The sequence below is a fragment of the Oryzias latipes genome, chromosome 15, assembly GCF_053564925.1.
Source record: "Oryzias latipes strain Hd-rR chromosome 15, Olatipes_Hd-rR_3.1".
Taxonomy (NCBI): Eukaryota; Metazoa; Chordata; class Actinopteri; order Beloniformes; family Adrianichthyidae; genus Oryzias; species Oryzias latipes.
The window spans coordinates 27,364,058-27,390,041 of record NC_136251.1 but is presented as its reverse complement, the minus strand read 5'-3'; the positions used below and the strand labels follow the sequence as shown (position 1 = coordinate 27,390,041).

At 37.9% G+C, this 25,984-nt stretch overlaps 1 protein-coding gene and 1 long non-coding RNA gene across 4 annotated transcripts in view; one reads left to right on the top strand and one right to left on the bottom strand.

Annotated features, from left to right (window-relative positions):
* Positions 1-25,984, top strand: part of slc35f3b (solute carrier family 35 member F3b) — a 43,611-nt gene continuing 17,627 nt past the window's right edge. Inside the window, exons 1-3 of one of the 3 annotated variants that reach the window (XM_078932279.1) lie at positions 1-141; positions 980-1,194; positions 5,937-5,984. In XM_078932279.1, the coding sequence (XP_078788405.1) occupies positions 32-141; positions 980-1,194; positions 5,937-5,984 (373 nt within the window). In that variant the 5' untranslated portion in view covers positions 1-31. Of the gene's footprint in view, positions 142-979; positions 1,195-5,936; positions 5,985-22,794; positions 23,023-25,984 lie in introns of those variants that run through there. The other 2 variants (XM_020709676.3, XM_011484572.4) reach the window with 2 other exon arrangements.
* On the bottom strand, positions 2-22,073 carry LOC144984185 (uncharacterized). The gene is made up of 3 exons (XR_013647887.1): positions 21,934-22,073; positions 21,489-21,570; positions 2-133 (listed from the first exon to the last, which is right to left on the bottom strand). It is a non-coding gene; the product is annotated as an uncharacterized LOC144984185 (long non-coding RNA).

Here is a 25,984-nt window from a genome sequence, read left to right as displayed (position 1 = left end):
GTGAGGCTGATTAGAGTCTCCGCGCTTCTGCATGGCCTTGAGGATGTACGGCGATGGAGAGGCCACCGTATGGGACCGGGTCGGACGGCCCCATCGGGACTGCATGTGCTACCTTGGACCTCCGACTACTTTCCTGCCGATGTGAGAGATTTAACTTTTTTTTAAAATTATTATTATTGTATTTGTAAACTAAATGCAGCCAACAAAAAGCGGCATCGCCTGTTGCACACAGAAAGTGAACTGACTTGCAGATGTTACATTGATCAGAACGCATTAAGAGTATTTGGATTCATGGTTTAAATTGATCTGGTAAATGTCAGCTGCTGATTGCTGGAGTCGCAATGTCACAGGTAATGGGTTTTTTGGCAGAATGCGGTTCCCCTCAGGGATGGTGGCCAAACAGCTGCTCTGCGCGAGGGGTTAGTAAACACGACCTACTCTCATATTGACGCTTTTATCCACAAAGATCTCCACTAAAGTTCTCCATCATCCCTTTATATAATTGCCCGTTTACTGTATTTACATCTTCTGCGTGACAGAATGGCGTTTTGCTGGCTTGTTTGCTGGGCGCGCAGTTTTGTGCTCCAGTGCGCGCTTGACGCCCGGAGCTGTCACAAGTGTTGCTCTTCCATCTCCACAAATCACTCACGGTCCACTCATTAGTGGCAGATTCAGATAAGCCCACAATAGGAATTGCACTGTGGAAAATAAGCAGGAATTGCAGAGGCAGTCACTTCCTCTTAGTGTCTCTCTCTGTTGCTGAGCGCGCGCGCGCAGGGCCACTGAAGGATGAGGATTTCTCTACTGTATACGAGATGCGCTGCAGGGGCCTCTAACGCCGGTCCCTGCGGAGGATGCAGCATCCACTTCTGCGGTTCATCCAAAGAGAACTCACTCCTGTATAATCGAGTCACAAAGTCTCCCAAAAACCCAGCGTAAAGTTCTTACAGCACTGCCACCAATTGTTCTGTCTCCCCAGCGGGATGCGCAAGTCCCCCGACGTGAGCCCCAGAAGGCTTTCGGACATCAGCCCTCAGCTCAGACAGCTAAAGTACCTGGTAGTGGACGAGGCCATCAAGGAGGACCTGAAGTCCTCCCGATCTGTGGAGGACATCAACAGTGCGTCCATTGAGGAGCGGATACTGCGGATTACCGGCTACTATGGGTACCAGCCTTGGAGTACGAGTTACAAGAGTGAGTATATATGATCAAGCATGAACCTGAAGGGCAAGGAGAAGTCACGTGATTCAGGTATATGAGTGCCTAAAAGGAAACTCAACCAAAACTAGAAAACGTTCTAATCTGAAGTATTCTGGGTTGAGTTCAGATTAGAATACTTCTGATGCAGACAAAAAGTCCCTCAAAGAAAATCTTTATTATTTATTTGTATGTTATTGGGCACTAAAACTAACACTATAATAGAGCAAAAACAACTTGAATCCGTCCTAAAATGATTTTATTTTATTTTAAATAACTGATTAATAGAATGCATTTTTCCAAAAAACTGCAGGCATGTTTAGAGAATCTGGAACGGTCTATCATCTAAAGCAACCTTCTTTACGGCAATATTTACACATTACTCTTGTTTAAATAGAATATATTTGGGTAATAGGGTGTCATTCACCATGTTTTTGATTGTTTTTTGTGTTCAGTTGCCTAACAAGGCTTTAGGCATTCATTGCTTCACTGGAGCTATGAGAAAATGGGAATGCTGTTGTGTGCCGCCAGTGATTTTAGAAAAAGAAGGCTGTTAGTGCACATTTTTTTCGTCTCATTTTCCCTCTTTAAATCACTTATTTGCACATTGGTTGTGCGTATATCTGTGAGCTGTAACTGCTGCTGGTTGATGCGATGGGTGATTGGCTTCTTGCTTCGCTGCTTTTGGGATTCATCCGGGATTGTGGGGTTTCTCACACGCGAATTACAGCCACACTACCTGCCACTCGAGCTTTTTTTTTTGTCTGCCGTGTTTGGTCTTTGAGCAGGTTTAGACAGCATCTGTTCAGTTCCTAAAATAGTTCTTTTCTCTGCATTTGATGTGATGGGTAAACATGAAACCTGAACGTATTTTTAAGATTTTTGACCCACTGTTGGGATTAATGGAGTTCAGTTCATTCATTCATTAAAGCAGACACAAAACATCAATAAAGGAAGAGTTGGTAAAACATTTCATTGAGCAACATTTTTTCCCATAGAACTCTTGGTTTACAATGCAATTTTAATGGTTGTCTCTGTGTCCATCGAAATAGCCTTCACACTGAAAATTTTGGCTGATATTTGTGTGTTTTTTTCTGAACCAGCGTTTGTAAATGTGTTCACTCCCCGGGTTGGCAGAGGTGGTTGGAGGGCATGGATTGATTTTCACTGCAGAAGCTTGTGTGGTTTTAATGGATTGCAGCCTGAAAGCAGAACATGTTTTAAGCTGTTCACTGTGTCCAGTAATTTGTCAGTATTGCCATCAAAATAGTTAAAAGAAATGTGTTGCATTGTGTGAATTCTTCTTATAAATTTATTTTATGTAATTTCAAGCCCATACTGACTTTTTAAAAAATATTCTTTAGAGGAATAGTATTTTAAAACAAAAGATTTAACAGATTTTTGTTTCATTTAGTCCAGTTTTTGTTTATAAACTTCAATTATAATTGTTATTTCTTTACTTTTATGAAATCCAAAGTATTTTCCCTTCATATTTTTGATGGTGCAGTTGTAAACCATAAACAACATTAGCCCTGCTGTTTATAACCATTTGAGTCATATCTGATACATGCATGTCTGAAATTAGCCCCATCAAAACTTTATTTAAAACCTATTCTATAGAACTTGGTCCATGTTTTCAGCTCTGTAGTTCATCATCCTTCCACTAGGAGCAGGTTTTTCCTGCTGAAGTTTTGCTAAAATTTAAAGCTTAATGGCGTGAGTTAATCAATTATTATTCATCTTTTTCTGTATTGAAATAATGCTACATCTGTTGATTTCCTTTATAAAACAGTCACACCATGTCTAAAATGTGTGGATAAAATTACAGACAGTGGCTAAATAAGGATCTTTTTTTCCCCTGAACACCCATGTCAGGAATAGGTTTCCATTTTGAACTAACATTGTTGTGAGCAAAAACTTAAAAATCACTCAAAGTTATATAACTGATACTATCTATATCTAAAGAAAAAATATATATTTTTGTGGTTTGAAAAACATTGCAATTCCCCCAAGTTTGAATTTTTTGTTAATTATTGCTGTAGTCGGCTTCACAGGGTTACATTTGAAGCTCTTCAACCAAAATCAGTCATGACTAGTGATGGAGAATGCTGCAAGAATGTGTTAAAAACCTAATTATCATCAGAGTGGGTCTTTAAAGACTCCCCAAAGTCGAAAATAGGTTGCTGGAATAAGTTTAAATAAGCCTTTTTCTTTTTTTTTAATTGAAGCTCTTAAAATTCTCATTGCTAATGTTTAATACATTTCAATTCCACTCAGTTAAATAAAGGATTACTTTCATTTGTTGTTTTGCGTAGGACACTGGCTAGTTTGGAAATAGCTTTTATGCAGGTTTTTATGCACATGTGCAATTTAGGCACTTTTTGTTCTAGGAGGTTTTTAAACTCAGTCAAGCGAATAATTATTTTTTGGAAGCTTTTGAATGCAATTACCTGTGTAACAAAAGAGATAATGGCAATCACTGCTTATTAGAGTGGTTTATGGTTTCATTACACAAAATGAGACACATATTTTTAATCCTTTTTTGTTCCCTCAAAAAACTATCACAACCAAATTCAGAAAAAGTGATGTTCATAGGGGAAAAAAACGCCACTCTTTAGTGTTAGACTATGGTCTGCGCTTGAAAAGGCTCTTTGTGGATGGCAGGCAGAGAGGCTATGAAATATTTCATGACCAGTAGCGCTGTTACATCACACATTTCTGTCACGTGTGGCTATAAGGAAAGACGTTCATAATTTACGTCTTTTACAGGACTTTTTTCAGCACTCTTCTGTTTCAAACAAAGCAGTCTTAAGTTAAATTAATATACAGCATGGTTTTAATGAACGAGCTTTCACATCCTTTTAGCCGGTTTAGTAGAACCCGTGTTTTATTATGACACTCATTGCACAGAGTTGCACGAGAGCAGAGTCCTCCCACAGCTCTGTTTGAAGACATCATGACTAGTTGAGTCTCACTTGCAACTAGAAGATAATTGGGAATGCTTAAGTGTGCTGGGTTTTTTATGCTGAAAGTAGCCAATTAAGAGCAAAGGGCATGTCAAGATGAGCTCAAAGGGGCTCTTGTTTTTTCACACCAACCTTTCAGTCTTTCACTTGAACTCCTTCATTCAAGTACAATAAGACAAAAAAATAAACAAAAAGGTCACGCAGCTACATGTAAAGCGTGCCTCTGCAAGAACTGCCTTTGATTTAAGGAATCATCTCTGTGTCTTGATGCTTTTGCACCGCAGCCCTGAGAGAACAACTGGAGAGAGACTGAGCCAGCATGAAAAACTCACCGTTTCAGTGAGTCACTTTCCCCTGGGAGGTGTACATATAAACTCAAAGCTGCAGCGAGGTGGAGTCCCCCCCCCCCTTTTGATGTGGTAAATAGAATTGATTTACCTTACAGATGTGCCCCTTTTATCCTAAGATGGCACAGCGAGTGGCTGCATCTACGCTTTCATCTCCTTTACTCGCCGAGTCCTTTTCTTTACAACAAGATTTCCTGTCCTATTACCACAAACACACAACTACAGTCAAGGTGCTAGAAAGCTATTCTCTCTAAGATCAAGAACACATTGTTACACATCCTGTTTGGAAAAAATAAAAAAAATAGGAGAGAGTTTAAAAAAAGAAAAATATAGAAAATGTAACTTCCAAAACATGATCAATATGGAAATTTTAATTCAGAATACCCAGATTAGACTGTTGCTGTAGTCTTTTTCAATCAATATGCGTTGATTCAGAAATAATTATGATTATTAGCTGTCAGTGTTGCAGTAGTCTTGAAGAAGTGGCTCGAAACATGCTTTCGTCATCAATATTTCGTTTTTTTTGTTTGAGAAAACCAAGATTTACTATTTATATGTTTTAATTAAAGAGGCATCTTAGGATTGCTGACATAAATAAATGTAATCCTTTTGTGATAGTTTAAGATTTGATGCAAAAAAATCAGATATTTTGAAAAAAAAAAGAAGCTAAAACACAAATTCCTAGAAAACTTGATAAAAATGGAAAGTTGGTGACTGTTGCCCCTTTTCCTTGCTAAAAGGAGCGTATCAATCACATGCTTTTAATGCAGATGAGATTGTAACGGCTTTATGATGAGATTTTACTTGATGGATTTTCATGTGTCATATTGTGACAAAGATTCTGAACTCAAAGGGAATCTGAATATGTGTGCCATTTTTGTACTTCTTGTCGGAGTGTATTAACCCAGTATGCATCACAGATATCAATTCCTTCACCCGTCACTGATTAGTCTGCTTGTCTCTGTGTATTTATGGTCCTGCTCAGCATAATTAGGTTGTCTTGGTGTCTCCATCTTTGTTTTTACCTCTACTTGTGCTCACCTTTAATTATTTTTGCTGTTGTTGAGTGTTCCTCAAACTGTCTATGGACTTGCCATTCATTGTTAGAATCTGTGGGCATAAATTACCTCAAAATAAATGTTTTTGTACTTCCTCAATACATCTTTTGCCAGTTCCTTCACTTTTTTTTCACTTATTACTTCCCAGCTTTCTTGTATTAAAGTAAATCAGCTTTTTTATCATTAGAAATTGCATTTTTTTTGTAGTTGGCTTGAAATCCATTTTACAGTTAGTTTTGTTGAGATTTTTCTTCTTTTTTTTTAGAATTGAATTATTTTCACAGACTTTATGAACAGGAACATTTGATATTTTTTGTTCATTTCTGAGATTAGAATATTTCTGTTTTCTTCTTTAATTCTCTCTTAAGGTATCAACCAACACGTTCTCAACCCAACTCGTCATGTATGGACGCATGGTAAGGACCCCCCCTCCACATCACATAATGACGCTTTGGTTGAGGCCGTATGAGGCACAGAGAGCACAATGTTCATGTGTTGTATCAAGATGTTTTCAACTATTTTCAATGGGCATATGACTGGTAAATTTAACACAGATTTTTTTTAAACCCCAAACACTTTGGTCTGGTCCCCATATTCCCACCTTCAGACAAACTGTTTCTTTGAGAGCAAACTTTTTGCAACCATGTCTTTGCTCTTTGTCTTGATTTCTTTTTACTACCATAAGCTTAGCGTTCCCTCTGGTGCAAATTTAGTACTTCACGAGGCATGAAATGAGCTTGGTTTCTATTTTGAGCGGTGGGGCTGGGCATGGTCAGATTCCACAGTGGAACGGTTTTAAACAAGCCCATGTTTCCCGCCACTTTTCCTTTTTGCATTATGTGACTGTTGAAGACTTTATTTTATCTTCTATTCATAGTATATATTTTGAAATATATATATACACACATTTATTTTAAGCATTTATTCAGTCTAATTTGGTGACATTTACAGCAAAATCTTTGATATTTAGAGCATCAGAAAAATGAAACAGCAGTTTATCACAAGGCAGTGATGGAGCTTGTCTTACTTCCAAACATGACAATCACACTTTTATTGACCAAAATTGATCAGAATAAAATAGAAACACACTTAATTACTGTGATTTTGGAAGATGGAATGGGTTTGCTGATTTAGAATTTAAGTTAGTAATTCTTTATAAATATAGATCACAAATGCTTACATGTAGTTTTACCAAAAGCTAATTTCTAATTTACCTTAGAAAACCCTACTGATGGCAAATGTGGACAGTCTGTATCTTAAGTTTTTATACTCTCTGGAGTATGGCGCTGTTGTGTAACATCCCATCTATAATTGAGAAGGATGCATAGACCGTTGAACACCTGCTGCTGAGGTCCCACTTCTGCTCATTGGAGCGGATGAGCTGTAGATCAACTGTTCCACTTTGAGAAGGAAGACCACCAACCTTTTCTCTCACAGCTGCTTCTATTTGCTTTCAGTATCGTCCACATATTGGGAGAGATTATTGAGTGGTCCAGGCAGGAGTGGAAACCACATTTCCATCTCAGTGGTTCAAGACCATGCAGTGAAAACAAACTTTTTCACGGAGCGGGAGAAGATCAGTGAAACGTACCCAGCGGTATGTTTCATTGTTGCTTAAAATGATGAATCCTTGTTGATTTCAAAATGAATTGTGGACACACAAAGCGACAATTTACTGTTCTGTTTGTAGAGATCACTCCTCATTGTATACCACAAACCAATTTGATGACAAATGCTGTCTTCATGCCAGAAGTTCCTCCTCCTCACTGCTTTTATCTGCTGTTAATTAGAAGGTGTGAAGTGATAACTCCTGCCTCTGTGTAATTACTTGAAGGTCTGCTGAGGCCGAACCCAGCACACGATTTGCTCTGTGAGCTACAATCGAGCAGCACTCACTGACTGGAAGAGCAGAGTGTAAATGGGTATGTCCGTGTAATTAGGAGGCTTATTTTGGTGTCTTGATGGGAAGATAGGCTCTAATCAAGATCATACATTCATTTCCCCTGCTAAATGGGCCAGCCTGTTTTAATGAGCTCAGGTTCAAGACTTTAGACTTGGTCTGGCCTCATCCAAAAACAAACTACAGAAACATTTTGTTTCCCATCATGACTCGACTTGCCATTATTTTGCTCTGTCTTGTTTGTTTTTCCTTTATACGGGAGTACCGTCTGAATGTAAGCAGGCAAAGCAGGGAAAGCACAAACACACCTACCGCTGTCCTGTTGTTTTCCTCAGCCAGACAAATAACTATTTGTATTACTATTACCATTACATTACTATTACCGTTACTATGCCATCCATCTACCTTCTTAATCTGGATATTTTTCCATTCTGGGTCATGGGGTTGCTTGAAGCGACCCAGCACCTGAAGAGTGAAGGCAGGATACACTCTGGACAGTTTGCACGTCTGTTGTTAATTACTGTTTCTATTACAATAATAACCCCGGCGAGGTCTCATTTCAGCACTGTGGGCCTCGTCTGTGGAACAGCCTGCCTGTGGAGGTTTTTAAGAAAAAAAAAGTGAACACTAATCTTTTTAGTATAGGTTTTCAGTACATATTCTCGTATATTAATTAGATTTTATCGACTGATGTGTATGTCATTTGGGTTTTTTATTTGTGTTTATTTATTATTTTTAACAATTTTTTTTTACTATTATTATATAATCTTGTAAAGTCCTTTGAAGTGCTCTTTAGCAGCAATTACTATATAAATATAGATGAATTTAAATTAATTACTAATACTTTTCTATCCACACATTTTCTTAATGTTCCCGTTGTTAAAAGCTATCCAGCCACTAAAAGGCTAAAGCAAGAGATGGTTTGCCAGTCCATCATTGGGCAGATATTACTATTACTCTTACATTATTACTAGTACTATTACTTTCACATTCACCATGTTCAGGAAAGCGCATCACATGCCGACTGTCACACTGCCCTCAGCAAAGCATGTAACTACTTTCAATGAAACGTTTATGTAAGCATGCGTAAATGTGCATTTTGGTCTTCTGCGTTCAAATCTCTCTCCTTCACGCATCACTACGACAGCTTCAAAGACTATTTTTGCTCTACGTACAAAACCTGCATCCATTGAACGCGTCATCTGAAGGCGTGGCCCACTTCATTCTACTGGACAGCTTGTAGGTTGGTGCTAAATTGTGTTTTTTTTTTTACTGGACAGTTGTGTCTTGACAATGCAAAAGGCCAGTTTGTCATCCCAGAAATACAAGCAGAATGGGAGCGATGGGTTGAATTAAACATGACAAATATGTTTGATTCTCAGCCAATTTTGGAAAACATGGAAGCCAGGCTTGTGCTGCACTGTTTCAGTCAGCACTGCTGACTAATTAAAGATTCACACTGTAAGCACAAATTATCTTATTTTTTAGCTGAACTTTTTGTACCATTTTATAAAATATAAACCATTTCCTATCCAATTAAATAACAATAAAGCAGTGAGTTCCAAACGGATTTTCTTCATTAGTGAAAAGGTTTATGGTCAACTGCACATTGCCATCATGGCTAATACTGTCGCTCAGACAGAGGAGGATATTGAAAATAAATTGATGCATGATTATTGCTGTGTTGCTTTATAAAGATAATAAATAAATTCTAGGCAGGAAACAGAAATGTTTTTTTTTCTTGCAGAATGTAAATAAATCATCACAACATGGATTGATTTAATACTCCAGATTATTGTGTTCCAGTCAGATTATTATTTTAGCGATTTGACATCAAAAACCAGATCATGGGATATAATTAATGCATTAAACATGTCAGCCAGTCACCAAATAGTAAAAAAAATTAAAAGATGAAAGCGGTTGCTATTCACTTGTTGTCAAGTGAGTCAGTTTGCCACCAGCAGGAGCACAGGGCAGCATTCACCCAGAATACACAGAGTTTACAGTCAACACTCCTCTCAGCAGCATTAGTGAGTCATGATGTCCACTGGATGACCATAAGAGAGCCTGACTCATTTTTTAAGGGTTGTTTATACGTTTTGGGAAAAACGCATTATTGTCTGCTAATGTGAAGGTTTTTATTGTGTTAGTGGAAGGTTTTTTTTAAGCCTAACTAAAACTGGAAACATTATTTGCTTAAAGGGAACAATAGCTCGCTTCCCCTGATTGTCCGTAACAATTTTTCAGTCTGAACACACACAAGCAGACTCTGGTCTCCGACCAGGAACCCCTCTTGGACCCATCTTTTGAGGAGATCTCGGTTCATTTCCCATCGGGCGGAGCTTCAGTTTGTGCTGAATTTCTTCCGTCTAAACAGAATTTGCTCAGAATGGAACAACCGGACCAATACAGAACAAACACAAAGGTTAGGAATTGATCCTCACCAAATTAAGCGGACTCGGTCCAGACAAATGGACTTTTCCAGTCTGAAAACAGTTTCATGCAAATATTTCCTTCATAATTTGTCTATTTTTTTCGCTTCATGTCGGCTTCAAAGAGCTTCCAAGCAAGATGCGGTGCCTCTGAGCTCTTTATTAACTACAAATACTCATCTTTGAATCTAATCTAAAACATTATTTTCTTTAGGGCATTAATTTCTACATCTCTTCTTAATGCATCACCACTTTATTTTCAATTGGTAATGATATCTATAGATTGCACACGCTTTCTTTTCTTGATGTGTTAAGTTTCCTAGTTCACCCACTTCTCCTCCCACTTATTTTTTTTTCTTGGCCCTCACAAACTCATGCTGCTAGTGTGAAAAAAGCTCTGCTGTGGGACATTTTCATTTTTTGCTTCTCAAATACTTGCTTTGAAGAAATGGTCCAACATTTAGCGCTATATTGTAAAATTAAATTGAAATAAACAACAGGGCTTCACTTTTGTTCAGACCCTAGTGTCACTTTTTGCTGCTTTTGTCATATTTATGATACATTTATTTTTAGCTTTGTTAGGGGCATTTCACATTGTCTAATCTACTTTATTTTTTGTATTCAGGTTATGTAAAACACCCATAGAATATCTTTCAGTCTGTTTAACTTTACCACCAATCATAAACAATGATAATTCTATCTGAAAAGTCAAACCTTTCCTTAAAACGTGGACTGACACAATGTTCATGTGTAAAGTGGCTTCCTTGGAGGTACTTTCAGTGTCTAATAATATTTGCCAGATGATAAATGAGACCCAGTTAAACAGCAAACAAGAGGAGCTTTGATAGAGCTGCTTTTGCGGAGTGGATAGGCTGCTCCAGGGAAGCTAATTTAATATTTTCAGGATAATAAACAATGTGTCCTTTTTTGTGAGGATTCAAAATTAGGTCACCTGTGCAGCATTTGCATATTTTATACAATAAATTTTATATTTATGAAATTTGATTTGAAGTTTAAGCCTGTCTGGACTGTTTGCCTTCCCGTCAGATGAGTCTCTTCTTTAAAAAGCTGAAAGACATTTTCCTGTAAATCAGGTGAGGTGTTATTTCTTTCTCTTGAATGAATGAATGAACATATATATATATATATATATATATATATATATATATATATATATATATATATATATATATATATATATATATATATATATATAATATATATATATATATTCAAAAGAGTGAAAAGAAGTAAAAGGCTAAGAAACCCCCCCCCCCCCCCCCCCCCCATGTTCTATACCAAATTTGGTTCAATAGTAGTCCTGTTTGTTTCCTCTGTACAGAGTACAGATTCACTTTCAAATACCCGTATACACCTGTATAATGAACTACATCGTACTACATGTAAACATAGAATCATACACACATGGAAACATCTGCCATAAACACTCACTTGGTTCTGTTAAATCTTGTTTTCCAACACAATTAAGTGCATCCTCACAGAATTCAAATCTATATTTGTAAACATTTACATAAATACTACACGTTATTCATGTTTTTTGTATGTATATCTATCCGTAATCATATTTTTTCTTGAACTCCTTTATGTTTGGACATTGATTTAAGTTCAGTCTTGAATTGCTCCTACCCAAAATAAAAAAATAAAAAAGCTAAATGAGCTTTAAAAGCACAAAATAAAATGGTTCTTGAGAAAAAAATATATTATTTCCTGTAGGGCATTCATTTCCCCATATCTTTTTAGTGGATCACTACTTTATTGAAAGAAAAAAAATTAGAGGGAGGGTTAAAAACAGGTAAGTGCATTCAAGTAGAATTTGCTAACAGCAAACAGCACTTGTTCTTACAACGCTGCATCATAGCTGACCATGCAGCACAGCTTGCTTTCTAAAGTCTCACATCAACATGCACTGATTAAACTTCTGTTTTTGTTTTTTAAACAAAATATACATATAGTTTTGTTAATGCATGCTCTTGTTGCAACATGAAAAAACTCATGCATTGTCCTTCAGTTTCTAAAAAAGGAGGTATGTTATGCACACTAAGTTTCTGTACTATAAATGCACTTTTTAGTTTTCTGTTAGCATATCTCCGACTGTAGTGCTTTATCGCCACATGCACAGTAAGCAACCTTGTCCTCAAATAAATTTGGCTTCTCCTTCTAATTACCACCCATGAAAGGAGACAGTTTGGAGCCTCCGTTCTCCCTCCTTCGTCAGACACAATGCTAAAAGATGCCTGGGTTCTGCTGCAGGGCTCCAATGTTCATCTGTGCCTTCTCTGCACAGCTCTCTCCAACGCCTGCAGAGAAAACGGCACTAAAAGAGGCAACAGCCAGAGCGTGGAAACAGGGAGGATGGTCTCTAACTCAGAGGCGCAGCATGGATTCGTCTGTGATGGAGAAATTATTATGTGGGACTAAAATGCACGCAAATAGCCGTTTTCCATTATTCTTGTTTTATTTTTTGTATACACTTTCCTACAAATTTATCAAAACCCTCCTGTGAATATTTTATAACCAATATTTCTATTTAAGTAATAAATCAGCAATGATTTTCTCAGCTCTGATTTTTAGCCATAAGGATGCATCATCTGGTCACCACTGAAATATAAATTGACATCATCATTAATGGATGGGCTCATGAGGTTTTCCCTGTTAAATTTTCTAAAGGAAATCTGAAGGACTTGGTCATACTTTATTGTGAATCTAGTAGAGCGGAAACATGGTTGTACTGCACTCTGCAGGTTTATCTACAGTGACAGCATTTCTATATTAGGGGCTGTAGATACTTTTACTACTTGTCTTTTAGAGCTGATGCTATTTTAAGCAAACGCAAACCTGGAATTTGTTAAATGTATGGCCTTCGGTGTTGGATGAGGTTCCGCAGCAACAGATGTTAATTCTTTAATATCTCCAAGGTCTTATTTACCGTTTGTAGTTCAGAATGACATATTGTTGATAATTTTATATAAAGTTACAGCCCGGTGAAGTCCCACACTGTGCATCTAAAGCTGCTTTGTCAGTCAGGTCTGCAGGGGTTTGACAGTAAAAGCTTGATGTTGGGATTTAGAAAGAGCTGGTGTGTAAAGAATTGGTTCCTATATGTCAAAATCAAGTGCAAAAGCATTTAACTTTTTCAAAGCGTTGGACCTGAAGCATCTCAGGGTTTCTTTTGAGCTTGGGGACCTGGTGTTTAATGGTTGTTCATAAAGAGCTGGAGTATCTTCGTGATGGATTTACATGAGGAATGAATGTACGTCTGCAGCGCGACTGAGAGCTGTTACAGCTGAGAGGCTCTTCCACATTGATGTCACTTTGATTTATTTTATTACCCCCTGCCCACAGTGCACAAAGAATTCAACGTTGGGTTCTGGAAATCAGGCAACGGCGGGAACTGTGGACGTGGATTAGAGCAGACAGCCAAAGGGGGGAGTGCAGAAGGAGTCAGGAAGGCCCAAACTTCTTCTCCCCCTGAAGGGAAGTTACTGGTCCAATTCTTTCAGCCAGTTCACTGTAAAGAGCAACCATTTGATCGTAGCGTTTATGCTAACGTTGTGCTTACTGTACAGTGTGTTGAGTCTGAACAAGTGTGAACAGGTGCAGGTACAACAGAGAGAAAAGTAGAAATGATTGCAAATTAAGTTTACCTCCATGAAAGAAAAAAAACAAAAGGTGACGGTTATTCACGATTCAGAACGAAAATTTGTTCAAAGCACATGGAAATGTGGGATCCAGTTCATTTAAAAAAAGGCAGTGAATCATATTGTAGCTGTAAATATTCATGTGCACAAGGTTTTTTTTTTTTTTACAACATGCATGCCAGGCCAGATAAATAATCACTTGAGTGTTCATATTCTTGACAAAACTGTTTTTATTTTGTATTTTCTCTACGTCTTATAAAACTAAGCAGTAAATATGAATATTTAATTTTCTTTAATTAAGTAATTGCTACATATATTCATTTCTTTGGACTTTGGCATGCCTGCCTTGTCTAAAAGCACTGATTATTATTTGCAGAATAAACCAAAAAAAAAAAAATCTAAGTTGGAGCTCTTCTGCTGCTCTCATCAGTGTGAATTCAGGGTGATTACTGCCCAAACAACAGAGCTGCTTACACCACACATAATGAGTTAACTTCCATATGGTGGGAACCTCTCTGGGCAGAAAAATAAATTGCCGTTTTACTAAAAGTCCCACCTCCATCTGAAAAAAGAACACAGTTTTTGCACAAAATCTGTAAGAAGACCAGAAAGCACAAAGGCTTCACGTTCTATTTCTGCCAACGCCGACTGCTCACTGTTTGCTTGGATGTTCTCTGTGTTTGAGGTTGGACTGAAGTGGTTATAGAGGATGAATTTTGCACTCCTAACAGCACGCGCACCTGCTTGGCTTTTTGAAGAGTCTCCAAACACCTGCTGCTCCAGAGTATTGGAAACAGAGTTTGCTGATCAGAAAGTGGCGTGATTGGGGTTGAAAGCGCCATGGCTGGTCAGAGCATCTGATCCAAACACTTCAAAGACAATAAAATTCACAGCGGCCCTGAAGCTTGTTCACTATGGAACTGTATGAGGCGGAATTACCCAGTCCTTTCCTTTAACAGATACGTTTTCTCCAAGAAAAGAAAATAAGTAAGAAAATCCTGCTCTGTATTTTAACGCTGTGAAGCCCAACGCATCAAAGAATTCACAGAAAGTATTCAGGAATTAAGATGTTTTTTTAAACCCTTTGATAAAATCCACAGAAAAAAAAAATCAATAATCATTGGTAATGAGATATAGACAGTATCAGAAAAAAAGCACCTTATTTACCTACTGTCTCAAATTTGATCCACACATTAGGTCACCATAAAAAATGAGATTTAAACAAATATATCAGAATAAAGTCATAAGATGATAAGAAAAAGTCATAACTGTGAGAAAAATGTCAACCTTTTACAAGAATAAAGTTGTACAATTGTGAAAAAAAAGTTCTACAATTGCTGAAAATAAAGTGATAGTTTTATCTTTCAAGGAGTCGCAATACTACAAGAAAAAAGTATTCTGCTAAAAGTAAGTTTGTGCAAAGAAATGATTTCCTTTCTTAGATTTTGTGACATTTCTTTTTCATGAGGAGCCATTGCTGACCGCATGAAATGGGAAGGACTTTTTTTGTTAAGAAATGCCCTTTTATAGTCACCTGTGTGCTGGACAACTCTTAAATCATTAGACTCACCTGTGGTGGAATGCCTGTTCATTATAATATTCAAGTCTTAAGTTTGTCATTTGTCCTAAGACTATGCCTGGGGTGAACTCATTTGTGCAACATACAGTAGGCTTGAATCAATTTGTTAGGGAAATCACTTTTTTGTGTGTGCACATCTTGTTTGCAATCAATGGCCCACCTTTGTAGGTGTATTTTGTAGTAGAGTATTTCACAGAAAATGTTGATTCTGAAAGGATAGAAAAGGTTTTCTGACAAATGGAGTGGGGTGTACTCATTTACAGTGAGCACTGTATATTCAGTGAGTCACTAAGGAAAGTTTTAATGATCCTAATGAGATAGGAGTTTTCATAAATGCGTGTATCAAATATGATACAAATTAAGGATACTTTGCAGTTTGAGTCTAATCCTTTCTTCCAGAGCTGCCAGTTTCAATCACTGTAAAACCAAAATGATCTGAATCACACAATTTCCAGGATCATTGAGGTGGAGAGTCGCAGGTGCTTGATTTTCCTCCTTTCATTGTGTCTTGTTTGTATACGCTTCTGCCAGCAGTCCCTTATGGTGCTGGAAAGTGGATATTCAGGATCTCCTCGGTGAGAGGGGGGGGGCATGTCCCTCACAGGCAGATGGCCGAAGAAAAATGAAGGAAAAACGTAATGTTTACTGCTAACATTCATTTCAATTCTGTGTCTGCCTGTAGAGTGTAACAAGAAAATGCAGTTCCTCTTAGTTACAGTAACTTTATACTGTTCCATCCCAAAGTGCTGAGAGGGGAACTGCATCTATTCTGCTGGAGGGATTATAGACACCAAATCAAAAATTAATGGAAGCTGTAATTTGTTCTTAATCCCCGATTGTGATTCATGTTCATTAACATTTTTAATATAAGAGGGAAAGTCACTGCAATGCAGCAACCTCAGAATGACCCCCCCCCCCCCCATATTTAAACGTGCATTAGTAGATTTATAAGACTTATAAAACAACTTTTTTTTCTTATTTGTATTTTAGTATTTAAATCAGAGTATGACATCAACAAATACGAATGTAAACTAGTTCCCTGTGTCAAAGGGTTATATTATTTACATTTAATAATTAAAATAAATATTTAAAAAAAATATCACAATACATTATTTAAAATATTCTGATTAATATGAATAAATGACTTCTATAATAATTACCAAATAATATTTAAGAAATGTTTTTTCTGCACATCATCTTCAAAACAGGTGCGTTAGGATTTTTCTATATAAAAATATTTGTTAAATTAAAAGTAAAATGAATCAGTTTTTAACTAAATATTTTACTTTGCATCATTGTACTTTTTATTTTAAGTATTTAGTTGCATCCATTATGGCTTCTTACAAAGCTGTTTTGTTTGTCAAATTCCTCACATGTGATGCAACTCGTGCACAAAAAAATGCAAGCCTTCCCCTGTTTAACGCTTTAAGCAAGAAAATTTCCTCCACAATATGTTTCCATTTTTGGAAACCCACAGTACTCGACTGTTCACACAATTGGCACAGCTTTTTCAGGTCACTCTGGATTCACTACAGCATTTTTTCACCTGACAGTGAAGAATGTTAATGGGAAAAAAAGAAAACAACATTGCGACTATATGCCTCCACAAGCAATTGGAGATGTCATCCAAACCATGAAGTGCCATTCCTTTGTTTTTTGTTAAACCTGCATGTACATGCATCTGGGATTTGTATCGCTTCCTTTTTGTTTTATTTGCATCCTTGTTTTCAGATTTTTCAAGAGAGTTGTGTGTGTAGTAATAAGCTGAGAGTGTATCTGTGTGTGGGTGGTTGTTTGGTCTCTTCTGTGCATCTGGGTCACTTTCACTCCCTTCATTACTGCCATGCTGCTACTCTCTTCACTGCTGGGCAGGTTAATTTCTAAGTCAATTTTCATCCAAATAGGTGGCAGGTGTCACAGTTTGCCTAAATTGATGCGACCACAGTGCCATCTACAGGTACACGGGCGGCACTGCACCAACATGCTTTTTAATTCAGACATTTTTAGGTCTTCTTAATTTTACTTAAAGCTTGATATGGGAACTCAGCAGTTGTGAAGCAACTTTATATGCTAATGAATACATGAATAAGAATATATTTTCTTAAATTCAAGCTTTTATTATGCCTTTCTGGTCTCAGTTATTAGCACATGAATACATTGTGAACACCAGGATTTATAGATTTGCATAAATAAATCTTACATAAAAACAGCTTAGTGATACCAGTAAATGCTAAAAGTTGAGAATTCCGTTGTTTTTTTTGTTTTTTGTTTTTTGGGGGTGGCTTTTTTAAATTTAATGCACAGCCTACTTTTTCCAGTCCGGATTAAGGAATGTTTTTAGCCGTTTTTAATTATTTTAAACGTTGGACTCAACTATTAGTGTATTTTGAAAAAGTTAAGGATAGTGTCTTTTTTATTTAGTTAGAAAGTCTTGTTAAAAAAGAATTATTTCCCTCTCTGTCTGCAGCAGTTCACATTTAAATATTTATGCCATCACAGCTGTGTAAATATGCATTGTTGATTAGTATAGAATTTAAATTAGAATATTAAAAATGCCGGGTTTCTTAAATATTTTTACCCAGCACACCTTAAAGTTGAAATAATCATACTGCACCTTGACAACAGAGGGAGCCAATGCCATTTTCTTAAATCAAGATGTCACCAGACCCTGCACTAAAAAAAGAAAAGATCCGCCTCTTTCTGTCTATGTTAGTCGTTTTATTATCTTCTTTCCTTCTGATCTTAATAATTTGGCTGCAACATCAGCTGAAAATAACAGAAATAACATTTCAAGCCTCATTGAGTCTCATAAATATTTGAGAAAATGCAATAGGTGCCTTATCAGGCGCTAAACTGGCTGATTTTCGCATGTCGGGTTGCATGACAAACTACATTCAGTACTTGTGACTAAAACATAAATATGATTTGCTTTGAAAATTAAAAGTCGCAAAATCCCTTTTGGGCAAAACACTTCAGTCAACAACCACAAGAAATTTAGATGTGCAAATTTCCCTAAAACATGAAATAAATGAAATTAATAATACATGTATTTAATGATAATAATTGAATAGCTTTCTTTGAATTTTCACTGATAAAAAAACAGAATAGGTCCTGATTTGGCTTGCACCAGAAAATATAAATAAAACAAAACATCAGAGTTTGGATAACACAACCTACTTGATGAAACTTATGGTAAAAACTTGTTCAATCTAAATGAGGTCTCCACTTTTCCTCCCTGTATTTCAAGTTTAATGTAATTACCATTAGGACATAGACATGGAGTAAAAAAAAAAAACCTTTAGACAACTGCTTTTCAAATTAAAGTTAGGGACACTAAAAGCCAAAACTTAATTGGAGAGGAGAAATGTGCTGTCAGAGAGGGATTTCTCTGGAGGGATGTAAATGTAATAGAAACACATTCCTCCTGGCGAACCGTTGGCCACCAGGGTCGACTCTGATGATTAGTGTCAGCTAGCGTTACTAGCTGACACTTAATAGCCGCCGCAGGACTTGATTAGCTGAAGTTGTAATTAAGATGAAAGGCCATGTTTTGAAGTTGCAGACTGCTCCTCTCCGTCCTCCTCCTCCTCGACAGCAATATTTTGAGTTCGGAGGCGGCTTTAAGCTCGCTGACCCGTGTGACTCTTCTTACAAAATGCCCATCAGAGCATTAGTGTTTTAGGGCTGCACGGACACAGCGCTGTTGTGCAATCAGGCACCAGAACTATGGTTGAATAATCCAGAGAAGAGTGCTCTATCATAAATTAAAAACTTATAAACTGAATATTTTAAAGAGAAAAAAAAGGAAAGATGGTTATTCATCTCTGGGACTTAAAGATTTTGTGATAACGAACTATTAAATCCTTGTTATATCTGCATGAATCAATTATTTTTGTGATATTCCTCCTCCTTTGAGCTCAGCTCAAAAGGAGCCAAAAAATAAGATTTGCTCTTCACTATGACCCAAACAAACGAGTCATTCACATTCAGCCGTTTGCAATGCGTCACGCGTGTCCTCTGAGCTCAGACTTGTTTGATCCTACTCCAAGATTAAACTCTATTGATGTCACCAGGTACTTCCTTCACCTCCAGGCCTTTTTTTCCTTCTCCAGTGTCACTGAATCTTCATGTTTCCATCATAATGAGCTTCTCAAAGGCAGCTGGCAGGTGCAGAACTCGAGTGAGACAAGATGCTTTACTAATAAATGCAGTTCTGCTCTCTCCAAAATTCCTATTGTTTGAGTTCACCTGGATTTTTTTTTATTTTTTTTTAAAATCCTATCGTTTTTAGGAACCTTCCTGCTTCCTCGTCGTGCTTAAAGCCTTTAAGACCTACTAACCTCATAAATCTTCATTAAACCTGCTTGCTACTCCAAGTTACTAAGGAAATAATGCTGTTCTCATTAAAACTCCACTTTATAAACTGTAAACTTGGAACTCTGGCATTCTAGGATTGTAATGACCTATTCAAATTGTTGTAAAAAGCGTCTCTTATGGATTTATTAAACAATAACTTACCTTGTTCGTACTCTAAACCCCTTTCTTACAAGAAAAGTGATGAATGCATCCGTTTACATGCAAACTTGGGTGTAATGTGGATTTTTTAAGCATGATTTACAGAGGACATCATGTAAAATTGTCACCATTCAGTGTGAGTTCTTACTCTCCATCCCACATGCTGTGCACAACACACTCCATGTTCATTTTTAAACTCATGGAGAATGGAAACCGATGGAAAATAGAGGATAATCCAGTGGATTCAGCTGCAGAGGGACACCAGAACTTGCCTGGGCTGGGAGTTTTTAGAGCTCCCTGTCCTAGTTTAGGCTGGGAGGGGGGGATTTTGCTTATTCTCCAGACTAAGCCGTCTCCCTGCACTGCAGATGGATGGCAGAAATCTGCTCTGCCTCCATGCAAGTTGATCAATATGTCTTGGATAAATGAATTCTGTCAGTGCATATTTGCAGCCCATTGCAGTTCAGGCAAAAAAAAAAGAAAAAAAAAAAACAGAATTGCAGAAAGGAATGTTTCAAGTTATTTACACAGACACGTTATGTTGAATGTGTATCTGTGTGTGTGTGTATGTGTATATATATATATATATATATATATATATATATATATATATATATATATATATATATATATATATATATATATATATATATATATATATATATATATATATATATATATATATCATGAAACAGAAGTATTATAGGAAGTTTCAAACAAAATTTCTTGAGCTACACTTTCTGGAAAAATGTGAGCTACACTCCACAGCTTCTGTTAGAGCTGCTACTGAGTGGAACTTCACACCTGTTAGTATCAGAAATCAAAACACATATCATTTATTCAAGACACAATTAAAGAAATGGCTCATTGACAATCAGAGCTGTCAACACTGAGTACATTTCCTCTCACTGATCCTCATTACTGTCATGTCTTTTATGTGCACGTATGTTCTTACATTTTTCTGTTTTTGGATTGTTTTATCATTAATTTGATTTTAGGTTAACTGCTTATTTTATTGAATGCATTGTTTAATATATATATGTAATGTTATGTAAATATGTAATTTTACTTTGATCTTTTAGGGTGATTTTTAACATCTTCCCAGGGACTGCAGATGAAAAATAGCCCTTTGGCTAACTCTGGCATATTGACAGAAATGTTTATTAATATGCGCTGTCCCCCCTATTCAAATAAATGATTCTCACTTAACATGCTGCATGTTAAAACTGTTCTGAAATTAGCAGATTGACAATAATTTATTCTCAACAATGATTAAAAACTGAATTTCATTTGAACCCATTCGGTGAGCAGCAAACTGCATCAGACATGCTTTCCTGCTCTTTTGCAATTTTTTTTTTTTTTAGAAAGAAAAAGCTTTGTTTATTTGAAAAAGACTTTACTCGAGTATCTGATATATTATATTTTTTTCATATTAACAATTTAAATTACATGAAGTTCTCCTAAAAATCATATTTTTTTCCAAACTTTAACTTGGCCTTCGTCGTTGAGCTGCCTTTTAAAGGCATCAGGGGAAAAATCCTAAAAATGAAATGAATTGCTGTCTTCATATAGCCTTCATCTAGTGCAAAAAAAAAAAAAAAAAAGAATTTGGCTTATATTTAGAGTTGTAAAGGGGACGGCTTGAGCGCTGCCTCATATGAAGGTTTTCCTATGTGTTCTTCAATTCTGGCCACTCCAGCTTTTCTTACTTTTAGCATAATTCACACTTAAAGGCCCAAATGGTAAAAAAAAAAAAAAACAAAAAAACAACTTGATAATGATTTGTAGCACAACCTTCAGACATTGCAATCACATCATTTCAGTGACTTACGCACTTGTCGACACATTTTATTCCTCTCCTTGTGGGTGAATTCCTCCAATTGTGTCAGGTTTGAAAGCCTTCTCCAGAAGTTTCTGCTGTATTCACAGACGTTCAAATAGATTAATTTCAGGGCTTGTAGAAACATTTAAGCAAAGTCTGATATTTTTTTAGCTCTTTTTTTGACTCATGATCGGAGACCACGTATGCCCATTTTACTCCAGAATACTCTGATGGTCTTGAAGTTCATTAAACTTACACAGATGGTGCCTTTTCTTCTCAAAAGGCAACTGGACTTCTTCATTTCCAATGACACTTTTCACTTCTCATCCAAGAAGCTTCGTTGGAACAGATGAAGCTTCTTGGATGAGAAGTGAAACATTTTCATTAAATTAAAGAAGTCTGGTTGCCTTTGAGAAGAAAACTATGACCAGAATGACTGAGAATCTCCTGAAACTTACACAGATTCAGGACAGCGTGTGTCAGATGAAGCTCCAGACCACAATCCAGTCTCCTTCATGTGTTCCAGTATTACTCATTTTGATGTGAGCTGATGTTGCCAAAACAGTCCAGTTTTCTGTTCAAAAGGACTCTCTTCCAGCTTTATGCCTGTTGATCCTTTGCCTCCATTGCTGGTTCTTGTATTTCCTCTTCTAAATAACGAGGACAGCTCCTTAGAGTGAAAAGATATGAGATTTTAGCCGTTGCTCAGTGATGCAGAACTTCGATGTTTCTTAATCCTGCTCGTCTGGGGCACACTGTCTTGCAAACACACCTGTTTTAGCCTTAATAATTGGCAGTACAATGGCAGACTTGTGAAGAAATGGTATCCAAATGACTAATCAGGGGAATCAGGAACAGCTGTGCTGATTGGTAACCATGGTGTAGCGTAGCCATTAAAAGACAAGGGGTGCTGATCAGAGCTAATGCAAAAGGTTACTTGGTTTTATCTTATTTAACACCCAAAACTGCTCCATTTAGTGTTTTTGGGCTGGACCGCGCGCCCTAAAGTGTTTGTCCCATTTCTGTCAGAAGCGCTCCATTTATAACCTGTTTGTCCGCACGCCTCCGGGTCATCATCTCCTCCTCCTTCCATGTTGAGTTTTCCCGGGAGGATCGGGGTGAGTCTGGGAGGACAGACTGGCTTCAGGGCGGTTTGGGTCACGGGGGTGGGGGGGGCACTGCCTGAACGTGTGACGTCGGCGCACTGCTGCAGAGGGCACCAAAGGAAAAGCGCGCAGGCAGAGCGCACAGGATACAGCAGATTTGGGGCGGGAACACAAGTGAAAGGAGGAGGTAAGGGGTGGGGGGGACACAGCGGAGGCTGGGTAAAGAAAAATCATCAACAGGGAGTCAGATGGATTCAAGGGGACAGAGAGTAGGGGACCGGCTGTGAGGTCCGGTGTCTGCGCCGAACCAGCTTTAGGGATGTAGCCGAAGCGGGTTGGAGCTCAGCCCATCCGAGCTCAGCATCATGAAGAAACACTCTGCAAGGGTTGCCCCGCTGTCCGCCTGCAACAGTCCGGTGCTCACCCTCACCAAAGTGGAAGGTAGGGGAGAGTCTTGCATGCTTTTGCGCACGGGGTTGGCGTTTGTGTAAGGCAAAAAAGAAAAGAAAAGATGTCGTTCATTAAAAAATAAAATAAATGATTATAACCCAGAGACAAGAAACGAGCAGAACATTCTTCCTCTTACACTCAAGACCACTTTCGTACAAGATATGGACAAAGTTTAGATGGAAATGCGGGCGGAATGAGGCAAGGAGTCAGCAAAACGCGCAACTTGTGATGCAGTATGTGCGCGTTTTGGCAGTGGGCTGCATTTTAATGGATTAATGCGGATGTGTTTCAAACACCCCCCTGCATTCCATCGGTTCTTTGGGTGGTGTGTGTGTGTGTGGGGGGGGGGGGGGGGGGGGGGGGGTTATGCGTGACTGAGTGTCGTGCCATACCTTCCCGGTCTTCAGGGAGCCTCTTTAAGTGATCGTTGCAGCAGGGATTCCCCCATGATGCCCCCCCCCCCCCCCCCACGCGCATCTCTGTTGCGTGAAGGATCCAAAACTGGCCAGTTCATCGCGCCACAGCAGCTGGGGGAAACCCCGCAAACCTTCTTTGGACTCTGGTGTTCACTTCAGGGTCCACCTGCCCTCCTCTGAATTCCCCTGATGTCCTCAGTGAGGGGGTGAGGGGGGGGGGGGACCCTCCTCTGAATCTTTGTGCTGGAAACAGATGCTTTTGTTTTCTGAGAACACAATGGCTGGCACAGCTCCCCTCTGATGCACTCAGTCATTTGGATTTCATAATCTACCCTTTCAAGGATTACTGGACTATTTAGCAGGAGAACAAAAGAAATGCTGACATTTAGCATTTTTTTCCAAACAAGTCAGAATCAGGTTTTTAAAAGTATAAACCGTTGACTTTACAGAAATTGTACAACAAGTAAACCAGTTTGATCTGTTTCATGCAAAAGTAGGTATAAAGAACGTCTGCTGCAGTAACTAAGTTGCACAGTAATATTGGTTGTTTGCTGACGCATCAGGGCAGAGCTCTGCTTCTGTTTGGCTTACAACATTGTAGGCTAATATTGCAGAAAAATATCTGAATTAGTTTATCAATAATCCTTGACTCAACCTGCTGACCATCCTGCAGTTACCATGCAGGCACACTGCAGAGAGATTAAGTTTACCCCAGTCATCTCTTGATTAACTCCCAACCACATCTGGATTGCAAAAATGATTATTAGGTGGTAAACAAATGCAACAAAATGTGTGAAAAGTGAATAAAGGATGCACTGGAAGTGTGTTTGCCTGGGGTAACAGACTGTTGTACACTGTTGAGCTGCAAAGTTTTTGATGTGAGCGTCTTGTGTCAGCAGTTGCTTTGAAGGAGTCAGGATTCACAGGGGGCCGCAGCAGATCAGCTCACAGACTCTCAGATTCTCTGCTGCTTATGTAACACCGGCTTCCAAATGCCTGTTCTCCTCAACCTGCTCCCAGTGGAATGAGAGGGTTCTTTTTTCCCCGCATATACAAAAAGTATGGAAATGTTGTCTCCTTCAGGATGTGGAACTTTAAGAGAAGATGCTGGAACAGCCATCAATCTATATTGACATCTGTCTGAGTGGGAAGTGTTATCCCGAGGTTAATAACACAGCTAAGAAATACCCGTTTCACTGTTTTCTCCCGTTTGATTTATCGGCGTCATGTGAAATAATCTCAGCTTCCTCTTGTGACAAATTCACAGAGCGGTGAAGCAACAGCCGATGGCCAGTCAGTATTGATTCCCTCTGAAACAATTGAGTGTACTTGGAGAGTGACAGTGACTGTCGCTCGAGAGGAAAGAAGCCCACAGAATGATCCCTGAACTTTAATAATACATGCCCCGAAACAGAGCAGGTATCGGAGTCCCAGAGGAGGCTGTTTGGACGTTTTGGATCAGCTGTGATCATGAGTCCACTAACCTCAGGGGTCTGATGGATTTGGACTGTCCTGTCTGTCAGATGCTAACAAATTAACCCAGCAGATATCGAACACACAAACTGATGTATTAGTGCCTGGCAGTAGATGCCAATATCTTTTCTTCTTATATATTTTCATGTGCAGTTTTTATTTTAAATGTCAATGTAGGAATACTCTAGAAATGTACTCAAGTGTAAGTAAAGTTTTATAACTCAGACTATGCTTTTTCTACCAGGTGGCATCTATAAATAGAACTCATATGTGCAGCAAAACGGTGGAACAAAAGTACAATAATTGAATAAAACCTTTCATGGTTTGCAGATATGAAACGCAATATAGTCATTATTCCCTGCATTAAACACAAGAAAGTGTTTTTTTTTCGTGTGCTTATTTGCATAAAAAAAATAAACCCACTCTCTGATAGATGTCTGTCGGAAATGTGTTTCTAAGCAGAATATTTTAGAACATCAGTGGCAATAGAGCCTTTTTCCTTTAAGGCTCTATTGAAATATAGCTATGCTCAGTGATTGTTAATTGTAGTCTGAGTTAACTTTGATAGTTGTCAGAGGATTGAAGCCTCTTGCAATGAAAGTCATGTTTAATTCCTAACATTTTTTAAACATTTGGAATAAGTATATCAATACTGTAATAATATATTTTGATCGTAATCAGTTAGCAATCTTTTTTTTTTACATTATGTGTGATGTGCAATCATGATTTCTGCAATAGTGTATTAATAATAGGGCTATGTTTTTTTTTACAAGAGTCTGGCGATACGCATCACGATACGATATATACCGACATATTCCTACTCTGTACCAGAGACAATGTATCAACATTTTTTAAAAGGGTATTACATGAAAATACTTTCTTTGAATACTAATAAATCTGTCACATCAACAAAACTGCATGAAATATGTTTTATTTGAACAATAAGCATTGGAAGTGTCTTATGTACAAGTTGCTAAACAAAGCAAACTCCAAGTGTTTTTCTTCCATAAAGTATGCAATATATTCTTTTCCAAAACTACGCACAGTCCGGTTTCCACATCAAA